The 17,521-nt window shown below is 41.8% G+C and overlaps 1 protein-coding gene across 2 annotated transcripts in view; it reads right to left on the bottom strand.

Moving 5' to 3' along the window:
• The window catches only part of RAVER2 (ribonucleoprotein, PTB binding 2), a 42,154-nt gene extending 25,428 nt beyond the window's left edge, over positions 1 to 16,726 (bottom strand). Inside the window, exons 1-2 of one of the 2 annotated variants that reach the window (XM_081011761.1) lie at positions 16,432 to 16,726; positions 2,508 to 2,574 (exon numbers count right to left, since the gene is read on the bottom strand). In XM_081011761.1, coding sequence (XP_080867887.1) covers positions 2,508 to 2,574; positions 16,432 to 16,623 — 259 coding nt within the window. In that variant the 5' untranslated portion in view covers positions 16,624 to 16,726. The remainder of the gene's footprint in view (positions 1 to 2,507; positions 2,575 to 16,431) is intronic. The other variant, XM_081011760.1, reaches the window with a different exon arrangement.
• Positions 16,727 to 17,521: the final 795 nt, after the last annotated feature.

The raw sequence follows: 17,521 nt of genomic DNA, 5'->3' as shown, positions 1-17,521 counted from the left end.
TGGTGCTTCAGGTTAAGAACAGTTTCAGGTAAAGAACGGACCTCCAGAATGAATTAAGTACTTAACCCGAGGTACCACTGTACAAGCAAGGCTTACTTAGAAAATATTCTTTGTCTTTACTATGCGAGGGCATACTTTAAATATTATTAGTAGTGTGGTCAACAGCTCAAAACAAACACAGCTGTATAATGTTAAATAAAAACCAAGTAACATGGGATGTACCTATTAATTCCGTGCCCCCTCCTCCCTCACCATGTGTTTTGTCAAAAATTGCCATGATGTGTTTGTGGGGGTGACTGTGCTGCCTCATGTGCTGTAACCTTTTAGAGTTATTGCTGACATATCATATTTCAATAGAGCCTTTTCCTGAAATTCAATTCCAGGAAGCTCTGGTTGCAAGATTATGGTTTAAAACAGAAAACATCTTTTATTCCAGATTGCCTATTAATCATCTGCTTCTACTGAACACCGAAGCTCAAGTAGAAGTGAAACTGAGTGGAAAGATGATACCACTGAGAATCAGGAATGCTAACATTTTCTTTCAAGCCTGAATAATCAGAGGTTACACTATCCTCAAGTCTAAAAGGTTTACTAAATAAATTATAAGCATAGTGACACTTTTTTTTTTAAAAGCAGGTTTAACTGAATCGTAGCTGGGACCATCTTATACTAATTAAGCACATACATAGATAGATTAGAGTAAGTATTACTGTATCATTAAGGCTTTGGTTTAGATACCAGCTACGCAAAGCTTCCTTATAATGTACAATATGTTTTGTAATTGAAGGGAAACAGCTGTTTCCTCAAAAAAATTCTGTATTGCACAATTTGACCAATCAGGATGTGTGATACCACCAACCTTATATATTCTGTTATTCATCTATAAATTTTATTTATTTATTTATATAAATAAATACAATTCATGTTCTAGAAAATATGTTAGCAATCAGTAGTGAAACTGAAACGAAGTAAGTGTGATGTTTATAAACTACTAATTCCTATTTTGCTCAAAGGAATTATATTATGATGCCTACAAACTACAATACCATTAAGAAGTCTAACCACTGCATGGGGGCAATTTACATTTTTGGGAGGGGACAGTAAGACCTTCCTATAAGCTGCCACCATTAGACTTAGGAGGCAAAGCTTCCACTGGTGCCAATGGAAGCTTTTGATCTAAGTTGAATTGCCCCATGGGGACAGGAGGGAAGGTGCAAGAAAGGGAAGGAGAGAGCAAAAAGGGTGGGAGAGAGGAGAGGAGGAGGAGGAGGAAAGAGAGTTATTTGTGTGTATGTGAATAGATTAACGCAATGAGTGGCAGGGAGAGTTGATGGTGAATGGGTGATGACTGATGCAGTGCAAGCTTGTGTGGGAGAGAGAAAGAAGAGAAAAAGAGTTGGGCAGAGGGCCTTCTCGGTGGTAGCACCCACCCTCCCATCAGATGTCAAGGAAATGGAAAACTATCTGACTTTTAGAAGACATCTGAAGGCAGCCCTGTTTAGGGAAGTTTTTAATGTTTGATGTTTTATTGTGCTTTTAATATTCTGTTGGGAGCCATCCAGAGTGGCTGGGGAAACCCAGCCAGATGTGCGGGGTACAAATAATAAATTCTTATTCTTATTGGGGGTGGCTCCAACTTTACCCACTTTGGCTCTGGCCTCACTCACTGTTGGTGTTTAGTCCTTGAGTTAAACAGGAAGGAAGGAAGCCCTGCTTTTCATACTAAATAAATTGTGTTGTTGAACATGAATATAAGACCAATGAAAGACTTCTGATTAAACCAAAGGAAATTTAAGGCAGTTCTGATAATATTGAAATAATTGAATCTGGCAACATTTCCATACTCCTTGCACACACAAGAGGTTCCAATGCACATGCTAAGTTCCCATGCAAACAATGGGATAACAGACATGGGGAGTGTCAGTTTCAGAATCCTTCAAGGCTCATTCATATACAGTGGTGCCCTGCAAGACGAATGCCTCGCAAGACGAAAAACTCGCTAGACGAAAGAGTTTTCCGTTTTTTGAGTCGTTCCGCAAGACGAATTTCCCTATGGGCTTGCTTCGCAAGACGAAACGTCTTGCGAGTTTGTTTCCTTTTTCTTAAAGCCGCTAAGCCGTTAATAGCCGCTAAGCCGCTAATAGCCGTGCTTCGCAAGACGAAAAAACCGCAAGACGAAGAGACTCGCGGAACGGATTAATTTCGTCTTGCGAGGCACCACTGTAGCATTAAACCACAGCTTTGCATTATGTGTGAACAAGGGCACTGAAGTCACAGTTTAACTACATGTGTGTCTTATGGACTTAACTAGCTCTGTATGCAAAATCTTATAGTCCTAGTTCTCTGCCATGGGCGTAAACTCTTTTTGTGTGTGTATACACACACACACACACACACACACAGAGCTAGATAAATAAATACACACACATCACTTGTTTTTAACTGGTTTTTTAAGCTGTAAGCAATGTGTGGAAGGTGATTAATAAATAATACTTCTTGGTTCTTACCTGTTCTTTTATTTTTGTCCACATAACAGTACTTCAATTCAAAGTCTTTTAATAAATTATGGATTTCCTGGGGAGGTGGCAAAAGAAAAAAAACAACACAATCCATCAGAAGAAACTCAGTGCACTGAACATTTTTATTTTAATGTTAAGGTTTTCGAATTGTTCCAAATAAAGAACTACTCCATAGACATACTGCTATACAAAACATTAATTAGGAATCAATATGAGTGAGCACTCACTTCAGCCACAAGCTCTGTCCTTTGAAAAGTGGAATTCCTAGAGTAGTTACTTTTTGCCTAATGAAAAAAAGAACTATAAAAGGCTGGCATACTGAGTTGCCAGATAAGGATGATGTAGACCACTGCTAATAATGCAACTCAATGGTATTTATTCTGCATTGTACAGCAAAACTGCTTCTGTTTAAAATGAAATCTCTTACTGAGATAGATTGCCTTGTTCTTCACAGAAATGAAAAATCAAAAATATAATTTTTGATCCAAACTTCAGCAGTCACATTTTATTGAAAGATACAGCATTAAACACCATGTCAATAAGTAGTTAGCAATATCTAAAGTCATAGGGGAAAGTCTGCATGCTCCCAAATTTTATTGTGTGCTTCTACAACACACCAAGACTACATTCTGAAACTGTGCATCTTACCATTGCAAACAAGGTCACAGAGAAGTATAATTAGAGAACACAATTATTTTCAGCATTTCAATGAACTTACACAGTACTACTCTTGTAATGCATTTTCCCTCCTCTATAATTAGGCAATTCTGTGCACATCCCTGAGGAATTCAGCAGCTAGCACCTGTTTCACAGGTGCTAAATGCTTCTTATTTTTTTCCAAGGGGTGTTGCATCCTCTTCCTGTTGTGTACTGAAAAGGAACATGTGCTTCTCCTCTCTTGTCAATGACTTCGAAATTGGGTTGGGGGTCAATGGGAACTTTATAGACTCACCAGAGGGACAATAAACTCAGAGATTTAGAGACAAGGCAATGTATATAGATACCATATTTGGGCTGGTAAAATCAAGATAGTTCCAGAAGGGGCATTAGATTTTCCTCATCAAAGAAGAATATGCTGAGCCTGTTGGCATAACAGGCTTATTCCATAGTTAATGGTTGACTGTGAACGCACACCATTCTGAGCTGTTTTGCTTTCTCCCTGCAATTGCATAGGGGAAACTCACCACAACTCCTGGCTTAGTGCTATGCCTGAACCAGTATTTGCTCCCAATAAACCACAATCTGTAAACTAAGGTTTGTTTTACTATGGTATATGAACTGAGTCATTTTGTGGAGGGGTAATACAGAAAGTAAAGTTCACAGAAAGTTTACTTCAAGAAATGCAATGATGAGAAAATGCTAAGATGTCTGAACTATATGACATTACAAAACTGTTAATCTGAGCTTTAGAAGAAAAGGAAAATAGGTGATTATAGCCACAACAAACAGGGGCTGCAAAACCTCGTGCTTAAGGAAAGTACCGTATTTTTCGCTCCATAAGATGCACCTGACCTTAAGACGCACCTAGTTTTTAGAGGAGGAAAACAAGAAAAAAAATATTCTGAACAAAACAGTGTATGTATGATTTTTGTGGTTCATGCTGTGGTAGCCCAATGAAAAATCCTGAGAATCCATGTGGATCCATGCTTTGTAACCACGTTTTTGCGCCATTGCGGCCCCACGCAACAGTGGGTGCGTGATTTTTTTTTTGGTGCACTCTGTAGCCATGGACATGCTATGTGATCTGATGTTGAATTTGGGGTGACCCAATGTAAAAATCCTGAGGATCCATGGGCTTTTACCTCCCCCGTCCCAGGCAGCCTCCTTTATCGCTAGCGTCCCTTATCTCCCTCTCGAACGCTTGCCGATCAGCTGCTTCCTTTCAACACCCCCTTCCCTCGTTTGCCTTAAGTGTCTTTTCCTTAGCTGGAGCAGTTTTTTGCTCCTCCTTTTCTTCTAATTTCTCTTCTCATTGCTTTAGTCTTCCTGTCTCCTCTCCTTGCAAGTTCGCTGTCTTTACCGCCCCCCCCCCCAGGCAGCCTACTTTATTGCTAGCGTCCCTTATCTCCCTCCCGATCGCTTGTGGACCAGCGGCTTTGTTTCAACATCCACTTCCCTCTTTCAAAAAAAAAAAAAAAAAAAAAAAGAGCATGATCTGCTTTTTCCCCCTGTGCAATTCGGCTCCAGGGACCACGCATTCGCTCCATAAGACGCACAGACATTTCGAATTAAGTTTAAGATACTAACTGATGCGAAAGAAAGAGGGGGCTTTGCCCTGCCAGATTTAAAGCTGTACTATGAGGCCGCAGCGTTCTGCTGGCTAAAAGACTGGCTACTTCTTGAAGACACTGACGTGTTAGATTTGGAGGGGTTTAACAATACCTTTGGATGGCATGCATACTTATGGTACGACAAGGTTAAAGCAAATAAGGCCTTTAAGAACCATATTGTCAGAAAATCACTGTTTAATGTCTGGACAAAATATAAAGACTTGCTGGAAAATAAAACTCCAAGGTGGCTTTCACCTTTGGAAGCTAAGGCCCGAAAAAGACCCAATATGGAGGCTAAATGGCCAATATATTGGGAAATACTAGAAAAAGATGGAGACAACTGGAAATTGCAGAGTTTGGAGAAAATGAAGGATAAAGTGCGAGACTGGTTACATTACGCTCAGATTAAAGAAGTTTTTAAAAATGACAAGAAACTAGGGTTCCAGGTGGAGAAATCGAAACTAGAAACAGAATTGTTAGAACCAAAGACTAAGGTATTTTCAAGGATGTATAACTTGCTGTTAAAATGGAATACACAAGATGAAATGGTTAAATCGGCTATGATAAGGTGGGCACAGGACATTGGGTATAATATCATGTTTGAGGACTGGGAAAGGTTGTGGAGTACTGGGTTGAACTTTACTGCATGCAATGCTTTGAAAGAAAATGTAATGAAAATGATATATAGATGGTATATGACCCCAGTCAAACTTGCAAAAATTTACCACCTGTCTGATAATAAGTGTTGGAAATGTAAAGAGAGTGAAGGAACATTCTTCCACCTCTGGTGGACCTGCCCTAAAGTGAAGGCGTTCTGGGAAATGATTTATAATGAACTGAAAAAGGTATTTAAGTATACCTTCACAAAGAAACCAGAGGCCTTTCTTTTGGGTATTGTCGGCCAAGGGGTGGTAAAGAAGGACCGGACATTTTTTATGTATGCAACAACAGCAGCAAGGATACTACTTGCAAAGCACTGGAAAGCTCAAGATCTACCCACACTGGAAGAATGGCAGATGCAACTGATAGAATACATGGAACTGGCCGAGATGACCGGCAGAATTCGCGACCTGGGAGAAGAGAAGATGGAGGAGGATTGGAAGAAATTTAAGAATTATTTACAAAAACATTGCAATTTGAGTGAATGCTAAGCAGGATGCTAGATCATAAATAATTGAGCACCACTAACTTAGATGACTTAAGATAATAAGTGAGATTGAGAAAATATAACCCTTTCTGAGAATTATAAGATTATAAATATACAGATGGGATATAAGAATGTAAATAAGATAATAAACTGCTGGTAAAAAGTTATAACGATGAAAGTGGGAGCGGGAGATGTGAGGAAGTCCAAAAAAAAAATGTGAAAGTATGTTAAGATATTTGTTATATTGCTTGTTATATTTACTCTTATTGTAAACCCCAATAAATATTTAAAAAAAAAAAAAAAAAGACGCACAGACATTTCCCCTTACTTTTTAGGAAGAAAAAAGTGCGTCTTACGGAGCAAAAAATACGGTAGTTTAGAAGAGAAAGGAAAGGTGGAAAAAAGTAATGATGAAACAATAATACAGTGTTACCTCGGGTTACAGAGGCTTCAGGTTACAGACTCCGCTAACCCAGAAATAGTACCTCAGGTTAAGAACTTTGCTTCAGGATGAAAACAGAAACCGTGCTCCGGCGACGCGGCAGCAACAGGAGACCCCATTAGCTAAAGTGGTACCTCAGGTTAAGAACAGACCTCCAGAACGAATTAAGTTCTTAACCCGAGGTACCACTGTAGTGGAATCCCACAGCACAGGAAGAGATACATAGATATTGATTATTATAAAAATAATTAGGTCTACTTTGGGGGTGTAAACAAGCTATTAATTTAATTTATGAGTCTCTTCTTGCAAAACAATTTACAACTAAAAACACTGGTTTGCATCCAGAGAAGTCATATAGCACAAGGACTTCATCCTGTGCATTGGAACTTCATCTCCTCCTCCCCCCCCCCCCATGCTTCACAGGGTTGTGTGGTGGGATGGAAGGCAGGACAGATTTGGGGGAGCTCACAGGAAAAGGAGAGAGGAAGTTCCCCAGCACAGGCAAAATTCCTTGTGCCAACTAGATACAACCATTATTAGTATTTGTTTTTTTGTTTCTTTTGTTTTGGTTTTTTTTTTTTTTTTTTGCTACTTTTATTACAACTTCCAAATAACAATCTATCCAAATCATAATCTAATGCTACTTTCATATTCATTGCCCATTTATGTTGCACTGTTCAGTTTATTTTGATTTCAGTTTATGGTTGGCATAGCTGCTGCTTCTCCTGGTGTATCTAGCGTGTGAGGAGTGCCTGTATCAGAATTTCAACCTGACTAGGAGTCGACCTGCACACTGTGGAACATTGTTTTCAATTAATGTGCAACTGGCTATGTCTCTTCCTTTTAAAAAGAGCATTTGGTATGGCCTCCCAATCTAGGTCAGGACTGCTGTGCTGGAGGAGAGTTTAACCATTTCCTGCTGGGCCATTTGCTACCAGAAATCACCCCTGATGTGGCTATTTGCCCTTCAAATAGCACCTTTGGAACAATAATCAGTTTCATATGGAGATTTTGATTTGGAAAACTATACAGGGGAGGCCTGTGCTACCCTCCCAGTCTATCCACAGATTTTTCTAAAGCAGGTATGGCTTACTTGTGATGCTCCAAATGTTGTTGGACTGTATGACCATGATTGATGGGAGATTAAGAACAACATCTGGAGGCACCAAAGGTTAGCCAGCCCTGTTCTACAGAAAGACGTGGCAAATTTTACTTACTGATTAAATTTTTATTCTGTCTTTCCTCCCGAAACAACAAAACATAAAAGAACAACGCAAAAGCAATAAAATATCCTCACAGGTTAAAGAATTTCAAAGTTGCCAGGAACAGTATCTTTCAGCCACCAATGGCTGGTTGAACAGAAATGTTCTTTAAATTCCACATGTTAATAATAATGTTAATTATGAGCAAGACAGATGTACCACACCAGGGAGAGGAACTGTGACCAAGAAGGCCCTGTTGTTGCATTAAAAACAATGAGTACTTTTGGCCCTAATCAAACTGATTATGATATATTTACACACTCACTCTGCCTTGAGGGTCTCCAATGAAACTGAATTTGTTACGACACATCCTTCTACTCTACAAAGTGCCCTAGATCACAACACACTCCCACCTTGCCAATCTGCTAATTCAATATACATAGCTTAGTGGGTAATAGGGGTTTGATCTGAATAGGATCAAGTGTATTCTTTTTAGTCAGATTGGATACTAGTCTCTTATTTCATCGGTTAACAGCTGTCAAATGCTGTGTTAATAAAACATGATGCTGCTCCTCAGGCTATCTACATACACTGACAGTATGTTATTGCTACTACTCAGCAATCCAATATATCTGCCTTATGGTGGGTTAAATGCAAGGGGGGGGGGGGAGTTGTGACCAGAATGGGGATTCTGACTGGCATAGGGAGATGAGAGAAAGGCACATTTCTTTGGAGTCTTAAATCACCATCACTAAAGTGAAGGAATGGTCAGTTCGACCAATTTGTTATGTGTAAATATATATTTGATGTTTACAGAAGGTTGAAAGCATGCCTGAAACTCACACATGCATCTTCTGAAATTTGTCAGCACACATCATTCCCCTTGGAGTACCCATCAAATAAAAACAATCCCTAGCTGACACCTATAAAACAATATTTTTAAAAATGATTCACTCACTAAAATGATCAGCTAAGCCTGTCTCTATATATAGGAATTTGTTATGCTTTCTGGCAAGTAATACTGTACTTTAAACAATGGCCTAGCTAGCACGGCATGGCAAACCAAATTCGCAGCTGCTTTGCTCTTCCTCAGTCCTGTTTTACTGCCACTCCATGCTGAGCTAGACCAGCATGTTGCCTGAACACGAGCTTATAATAGAATCAGAGTTAGAAGGGACCATGAGGGTCATCTAGTTCAACCCCCTGCAATGAAGGAATCTTTTGCCCAATGTGGGGCTCAAACCCGCAACCCTAAGATTAAGAGTCTCGTGCTCTACTGACTGAGCTATTATGCTCAACTTATCTCCTCAACTAACCACAAGCTGCAGCCTAGAACAAACCTTGGCTTCGGTTAATGGTTAGAAAGGGGAGAGCTTAAACCATGAGCCCAGGTTTGGGCAACACGCTAAGTAAAATGTGGCTTAGCTCAGTATACCACGGAATTAATAGAAGTACCAGGAAGGAGCAAAGTGGCTTCTCTGCAGGGGGTTGTGCGATTCCCCAAATGCATAGTTTGGCTTACTGCATCATGCAAACCAGGCCAATATTCTACAACAGGAGTGGAAAGCCTCCAGTCCATGGATATAATTAGGCCCGACAGGGGTTCTAGTTATACCCATTAATCACACCCCCTTGACCCACACAACTAATATCACTCCCAATTGTGCATTAGCAAGGAATGCTGATTGGCAGTGAGCGCGAGCCTGCTGGCATCATCTGCACTACTGGGTTCTGCATGGGGAACTTGGCAATGCAACTGACCCCTGCCCAAAGTGGGGCATGGCGAATTCCAGCAGGCTTGAAGCTGCCACCTTTCAGCTGATAGGTGGCAACTCCAGGGTAGTTGACCAGCTGACAGGCAGCAGCTTCAGGCCTTGCTTAGCTTGGATTTTCTTTTGCAATACAGCTTGCCACTCTCCACAGATAAGAATTGGCCAGCTGATTTCAGAGTGATGCCAGGTGGGTTGGGCAAAGTTAAGAACCCAGGACTCAGGCTTCTGGAAACCCAGTTCCCCATTCCTGCTGTACAACCTGACAATGTTAGCACACTTTTAAACAGGGCTGCTAGAGTCTGCCTCTTGACCTGTTAAGTGTTTCTTTGAGAACTCCAAATAAGAAAGAAGATTCAGGAATGCTATTTTCCAAAAGGAATGCATATTCTCCCATGTGTCTTGGGAGCTAAATTAGTGTCTTGCTTGCAGTGCAACACTATTCAACAGTCACATTATTTATCATCCACATCTATCCCACTATTCTTCCAAGGAGTCTAGGAATCAATAGAGCTACCTAATTTTTCACCCTCGTAGCAACCCTGTCATCAGGATGGTGAGGTAGGAAGTTCTCCAGGGTCACTCAATTAGCTCTGCAGCTGAGTGAGGATTTTATCCATGGTCACCCCAATTCAAACCCCATACTCTACCCACACTCTGATCTCAGTTCTCATCTCAAATAGTACCTTCTTATTCACTACTGACAGCTAGATCACCAACCCACTACTACAAAGTACTTTCTGTTAAGTTAATTTATAACCTTTGACTTTAAGAGAATGAAATCAGCTTAACTCCCAATACACCAGCTTAACTAGCGTGGGAAAAGGCCGATCGGTCTCTTTTAGCTTCTTGACAGCTAGCTGTGCTGCCCACATTATTACAAAGAGAAAGTAGATAGCTATAATAAGACTTTCTTACTATCCCATGCTACGAGAGGATCCCATCTTCTTGTTTATTTCCTGCAAAGCTAAGTATAGCCTTTGGTCATTAGTTAGCATATGTACTTCTTCAGTCTCCTAGTTAGACAAAATAAGAGGCACCAGCAAAATCATAGCAGCATCCTTTATGAAAAGGAACCAGAATTAGAAGACTGCTCACTGCAATGCCAGCAGATTAATAAAAGCTTGCACTGGCTGACCATTTGCTATTGGGCCAGGTTCAAGGCCTTTAACAATTTGGGTCCAGGTTGCCAAAAGAAGTGACTAATCCCTCATACCCCTGCCCAATCACTGGGGTCTTCATGTGAGCCTCTGTTAGTGGTCCCCCATTGCTCAGATGCATGGCTTATATCCACCAGGAGCCATATGTCCAGTGTTTTGTAGAACTCTCTTCCTGTTGAGGTCGGAGAGGCCCCCTCCCTCTTAAACATCCAGCACCTACTGAAGACTTAAAAAAAAATAAAAAATTAGTGGGCATTTTAACAACTGAAATTCTGATTTTATAGCTTGAACTAACTTTTATCTTCATTGAATTGAGTTACTTGTACACCACTTAGAGATTATTGTAGTTAAGTGGTACAGAATATACATTTTTAAAATAAAATAAATACATACTACAATGAACAGGAAGTATAGTTCTGAGGCAAATGACTTTAACTATGAAAAATGCAGCTTGTGACACTAAGCAGAGATTCGAAAGTGCGGATGAATGTTTTATCAACTAATACATTTTATATTTTCTAACCTATCAAATAAAGTCCACTTTTGCATGTTAACTCATAAAAATGCTAAATCATAGTCAGATTTCTAATGTACCAAGCAAGCTATGGTACTTTCAAGAGCTTATGTGTTCTCACAATTTATTATTTCTAGGAAAAGGCAAATGAAGTCATGTTGAAGCAGCAGCAAAGATGAGTACCTGCTATTTTGCAGTCAGTTTGGGGGGGGGAAAGCTTGCTTTTTCATTAAATGGACTTTTCTAATTGCAGCTGATTTTAATAAATATATTCCAGAACCAAAAGCTATGCTTCCACAAGACTAAAGATTAAGAGTTCCCCATTTTCAAATGCCAAGAAACAGAAGTATGTATCACTACAAAGCTACCAGAAAACATTTCCAAAACAAGTACAAATGATAAAATATGGCAATTTAGTTTCAAATGCATATTTACGGCATCATTCTCTCAACTAGCGAGTGTTGGTGGCTTAGTGCCTATCAGTATGAAACACTCCCTGCCTCCAAATAAAGTATCAGTTTCTACATAAAGAGAATGGTCTCCATGTATCTAGAGGTTTCCCTAGAACAGATAATCAGATGTCTGTAAAATTAAAAGTGTATATTTAAAAATAGACGGACAAGGATCTATGAGCTTCCAGGACTTACAGAATCTTGATGAAATCGAGTATAGAGACACAATGTTGGAATAACTCAAGCCAGTCCATTGCAAGCCAGCAGAAAGGACTCCAGTCTAAGTGCCCTTTCCCATTGGGTAGTCCAATAGTGATATATGAGTTTCAGTTGATGTGGTCTTAGGATGTAGATAAGGCTATGGATCTTTGCACCACTTGGCTTACAAAGTCTAGCAGGATGGGCCAGGGAGGCTCCAAATGCCTCATTATAAGAGGGAACAGTTCTTCCCTACCTCAAGGAATGGAGGTGAATCCAATTCTAAAGAAACTTTCCCAATAAAATATAAACAACTAAAGGCTGGTGCTGGGCATTCCAACTTTTCATACCAAGTGGGCTGCAAAAGTACTTCGACATGGAACCTGCAGGCCGCACACTGCCTTGTTGCGCAGTGAGTGAAGTCAAAAGTTGGCGCGCGCACACACACACACACACACACACACACACAGTCCTTGTGCTGCTTTCCCAAAGCTGGCTAAGTAAAGTGCTGGGCTTTAGGAAAGAGGCTCTGAGAGGGTCACAGAGCCCTCTCAGCTCCTTCCCAAAGCTGGGGAAGCGCTAACTAGGTTTTGTGATGGAGGCTGGAGGTCTCTAGGACCTTGCCAGAGCCCTCATGTCTCCTTACCAAAGCCCAGTGCTTCGATAACCCAGCTTTGGGAAGGCAGCATGAAGGCTGCAGAGGGTGACAAATATTGCTGAGGGCCGCCAAAAGAGGCAGTGAGGGCTGCATGCGGCCTGGACCGCCCTGGGCTAGTGGCAAATGCTCCCTCCCTGGGCAATATCCTGGAGTGGCTGGTTGCTGAACTGATTTTTTGTATAAATTTCAAATTATCATCTAAATTATTCTTGTTCTGAGGCTGCAATATTTCCAAAAGCAAAATATATTTAGACACCATGTGTTTACTCCTATCTACGTGTAATCCAATATTCCAATGGATATCCAAGAAAGCCTGGATAAAGAATGAGCTTAAAGAATACTCAGACAGCATGGCTAATGAAAATGAAAACATCTTGGCAGTGAAATCCTTTTTTGGTAACAATCCCTGCAATCCTATTGCAAGTTTCTATTACAAGGACTATTTGGACCATGAAGACATATGTCCTAAAATTACTTTTCAGCACAGCATAGCAGTATGACTCCCTCTTACGGAAAAACATTTGAACCGGTTTTCCTGTCAGAAAGTACATAATTTTAAGGAATATTTTAATCTATTTCAAGCAATTATTCTTACAGGACAAGAGTCTGAATACATATCTATGCTATGCAGCAAACTCGTTCAGACAGTGTAGTTCCTTATGTGGCCAAAACAGCACTGACCATGAACAAGAGAGAAGTATCAGCAGATTAGGGGAAAGTACAGAAATGTTTTTAAAGTATATATATGGGGGACTGGGGAGACTCAGCAACCCACCAAGAATGCTCAGTGAGCATGGAAAACTGAGTACAGTGTTACCTCAGGTTAAGTACTTAATTCGTTCCAGAGGTCCATACTTAACCTGAAACTGTTCTTAACCTGAAGCAACACTTTAGCTAATGGGGCCTCCTGCTGCTGCTGGATCCCGATTTCTGTTCTCATCCTGAAGCAAAGTTCTTAACCTGAAGCACTATTTCTGGGTTAGCGGAGTCTGTAACCTGAAGCGTATGTAACCTGAGGTACCACTGTACTAGAGACAGAAAAGTTGAAGATACAGTGGTACCTCAGGTTACATACGCTTCAGGTTACAGACTCCGCTAACCCAGAAATAGTGCTTCAGGTTAAGAACTTTGCTTCAGGATGAGAACAGAAATCGGGCTCCAGAAGCAGCAGCAGCAGCAGCAGCAGGAGGCCCCATTAGCTAAAGTGGTGCTTCAGGTTAAGAACAGTTTCAGGTTAAGTACGGACCTCCGGAACGAATTAAGTACTTAACCCGAGGTACCACTCTAATGGAACAGAAACTTCTGAAAGAAGCTCTAACTAGCTGGCTGGAACCTCAACAATGTGATATTTTGTTGAAGGTCTCATTATTTTTAAATCAATTAATAATCCCCAGAATGCTAATTGGAAAGCTGAAACCTAAAATGGCTTACAGTATGATTCTACGCATGTTTGCTTAAGCAGCAAGTCCGAGTTCAATGGACGTTATTTCAAAGTAAGTTGCTGTGACATTTTAAAGGCCTTCCTTGTATCCATATATGATCAGCATTATGTGCAATATCTAACATTAACCATACTCAGATTTAAGTCAATTGATTTTTGGGTGGTCTGTTCAGAGAAAGAGTTAGTTAGATCTCACCCTGTAAGTTCCACTGAAACCACAAAAATATGTACTTCTATCTGAGGCTGAAGGCAGACCATAGACAAGTTGCAGAAGCAATTCTTTGCCATGGTGCACACATATATTTCTTTTGTCTCACTGTCACTCCTGGTAAAACATATTTTGAAAGTTATTTTAAGTAGGGTGATGGTGGAAAGTGTATGGGGTTTACAATCGGCACACCTGTGATCTTAAAATCGGAATTGTCTATTGATGTCCACACTGAGTTGAGCTTTTGTATTTTGAATGCCTCCGCATCCATGCATAGGGCAAAATAGGAACACAACAGGTTTCAAGGTTTTTTTTTATCATATCCACTTCACAGCAAATGAAAGGAACTGGCACAGTCTCTGCAAGAACTGTAAGATCTTAATCTGGTTTGATTTATGGCCTCGTTCTTAGTGTTCACCTTTCCTGTATTTTAACTTATTGCAAGTTGATATGAGACTTATTTTTAAAAAGCAATGAATACATTTAATAAATAAAATAAAATAAATGGAACATTTTGCACTCTATTATAAAGATGCCAGACTTTGGAACTTTCTATGTGGTACTTGACAGAACAGAATATTATTGTCTTCTTTTTATCACTCATTTTCATTATCCACAGACTCATTCAGTGACATTCATTAGCTTGCTCATGATAGAATCTTTGCCTTTAACTTGCCAACGCCTTACTATTTTAACAGTAATGCATTTCATTAGAAGTGTGTCCCTACCACTAGTAAACATTTTATGCATATCAATACAGTAATTTTATGGGGACTAATAGCCTCTTTAAAACTCAATTCTGTATAACCTACCTCCACCCACTAAAGCAAAGCACACAGAGATTGTCACTGAATAAGGCAACTTGTTCAGCATTCAGGAACATAACAGGAGCTAGAAAGTCCTGGTTAATTTGCATGTTTTATTGCATGAGATTGACCACTTATAACTGGATATGGCATGGGATTATTATACTTTTATTCCAAAACTGTAAATGTTAGAGGAACTTGAGACTGCCTTTGCAAAAACCTCTTATCTTGAGTTGGAAATCTATGACAATTTAAAACAATAAAATTTAATCCCAGTTCTACTTCTTTATTGTTTTCCCAAACTTTCCCCAATTTTCAGATGCACCTGCGCAATCATGAAGACTACAAATCTGTTACTTAATGGAAAACAATGATTTCTAACAGTACCCAAAAGGCTGAAAAAGATAACTCCAAAAACCTCCTATTGGCTATCCACGTCTGTATCTTCTCATTGAACTACTGTACAACCTTTGCAACAGAACACAGTTATTCTACACAAGAGTTAGAAAAGCCAAGGGGGAAGAAAGAAAAACAGCTTCAGCTATCTATTCCAGTTAAGTGTCATTGATGTTAGCAATGGGAAGCAATTTAGAATGTGCAAGTTCTTTAGTCAATAAAATAAAACTCTTACAAAACTTTCCTCCACCTACCCTACATATTCCCTATATATTCTTGGTGAGTGAATATGAAAAATAATTAAAACTGATGGTCTCAGCAACAGTAAAAGACATGCAAAGCAATAAACAAATTGGGGAGGATGAGAACATACAAGTGTTTTTTCCAAAGGCAAAAACAAGGCACAGACAGGATGTTGAACAAAATCTCATCTGCTTTCCAAATAGGAGAACAAGAAGCAATGCCCATTTTGTTTTGCTTCTTTTCTCCTATTCTGGCTGCCTTCTGACTTTCTTTATTCAGGGATGGGAGTTCCTGCTGAGCTGCTGCTCATGCCACCAAGTGTAAGGTACAATCCCAACACAGGGCAACAAGCAAACTCCTATGCACGGCACTGTATCCATTGCAATAAAGCGAAAGACAACTCCGCATGTTTTGCTGCTATGAAAGCGAGAGGGGAGTGTTCTTCCTTAACTCCCTCCAGCCCACAACCCCTCCTAGAACTTTCAAGACTTAGGCTTCTGCATGTGTTCTCTTTAAACCAATTATAGAGACGTCCCCTCTCTCCCACTATCTCAGGAGATGAATGACGATACTTACCCACCTGGGTCACTTATCATTACCTGCAAAGTTCTGGAATCTTATTATTCCCAACATTAAAAGGGGGGGCCCTCCCCCTTCTTCTTCCACTTTGGAGAGGATGTGCTTTTACAAGCCTCCCTCCCAGCCCAGTCGCCTCCGTTATCCCTGGCAAGTTCTAAATTACCTCTTCCCTACCTAGAGACGATGAGCCCCCGGGCCATCTTTTCTCTCCCCACGGGTTCCCGTCACGCTCCTTGAGTGACCAAGTCTGCGTGACCAAGCTCCTTCTTCCACAGCTGCAACCCATTAACTCTCTGCTCCAGCCCCGGGGAAAGCGGGGGACCCGTGGCTCGTCGTCCCCCCCCCGCCGCCCCTCTGAGGGCTCTGCCCCGAGCTGCGCTCCCCACGCGCCGCGAGGGAAGGGGAGAAATGGGGGCGTTTCGCTCACCTGGCTGCTGCTCTCGGCGGGCAGGTTCCTCAGCAGGATCTTGCGCCTGTTGCTCAGCTCCCTCCTGGTTCCGCGCAGCCTACGGGCGATCTCCTCGGGGGCCAGAGCGCGAGGCGTCCCCGCCCCCGCGCCCTCCGACTCCCCCAGAGTCCCGGGCAGCTCGGCGCCGCTGGACCCCGACGATGCCGCCATCTTGCCGGCCCGGACGCGAACGCAGCTCTCACACCGCCCGGGGGGTGGAGGCAGCGAGTGGGGGAAGAGAGCCAGTCGGGGCGGGCTGGGCTTGGGTCTGGGGCGGCGGCAGGGGGCGGGAGCCTGGGGAGGAGGGAGCTGGGCGCCACCCCGCGCGCAGGACCCAGCAGCCACGCTGCATACAAAGAGAGGAGAGGAGGACGGTCTCGCCCGCCTCCGCCTTCCCCTCGCGCCCCCCGACATGCCCCCTAACCTCTGAAGTACATCACTGCACTCTCGCTGCCTCGGCTTCGCCTCAGAATCACGCACAACCACAGTCAGAGCGCTGTTTGGCGTGGCTGGGGGTTTTTTTTTCGGTCGAAAGAAAATGATAACACACTTTTGCTAGGTCGCTTAAAGAACAAACGCCGTTGTTTTCGGAAACAGGCGCGGCTGCTCTTATTTGGAACTTCAGAGCTGCGAGCCGGGCGAGCACGACTAGCTAGCAAGACTGCTCTCCTTTCCCCTTTGCTAACCCTTTAATTAATAAATAGCCGGGTTTTCTACCTAGAGCAGCTGCGTAAGAGCGCGCGAAGTGGAAGGCAAAGGGCAATTCGCCAGCAGTCGAGATGCAACGGGGAGGTGGGGCGGGGGGAGCAGTGCCTGTTGCGCTGCATATGCAGCTCGCAGAAAACGGGGCGAGTTGAAATGGAAGTGAGCTAGGCTACAGTCATATGCATACTTGAACTCCAAAGGACTTACTTCGAAGCAGGCAGGCATACAATGCACCGTTTGGCCAGAACGTGGTGTTACAATGGCACTCTAAAAGCCATTTCTCGTGCGCGTTAGGAGTCGTGAGAGCTTCTGGAAGTTCCTCACAGGAAGGGCGGAGTGTGAAAAGCAAATAAAACTTAGTTGC

This window comes from Podarcis pityusensis (genome assembly GCF_964106645.2).
Source record: "Podarcis pityusensis genome assembly, chromosome: 6".
In the NCBI taxonomy this organism is placed as follows: domain Eukaryota; kingdom Metazoa; phylum Chordata; class Lepidosauria; order Squamata; family Lacertidae; genus Podarcis; species Podarcis pityusensis.
The sequence above is the reverse complement of the archived record's forward strand: the minus strand, read 5'-3'. Positions and strand labels throughout refer to the sequence as shown.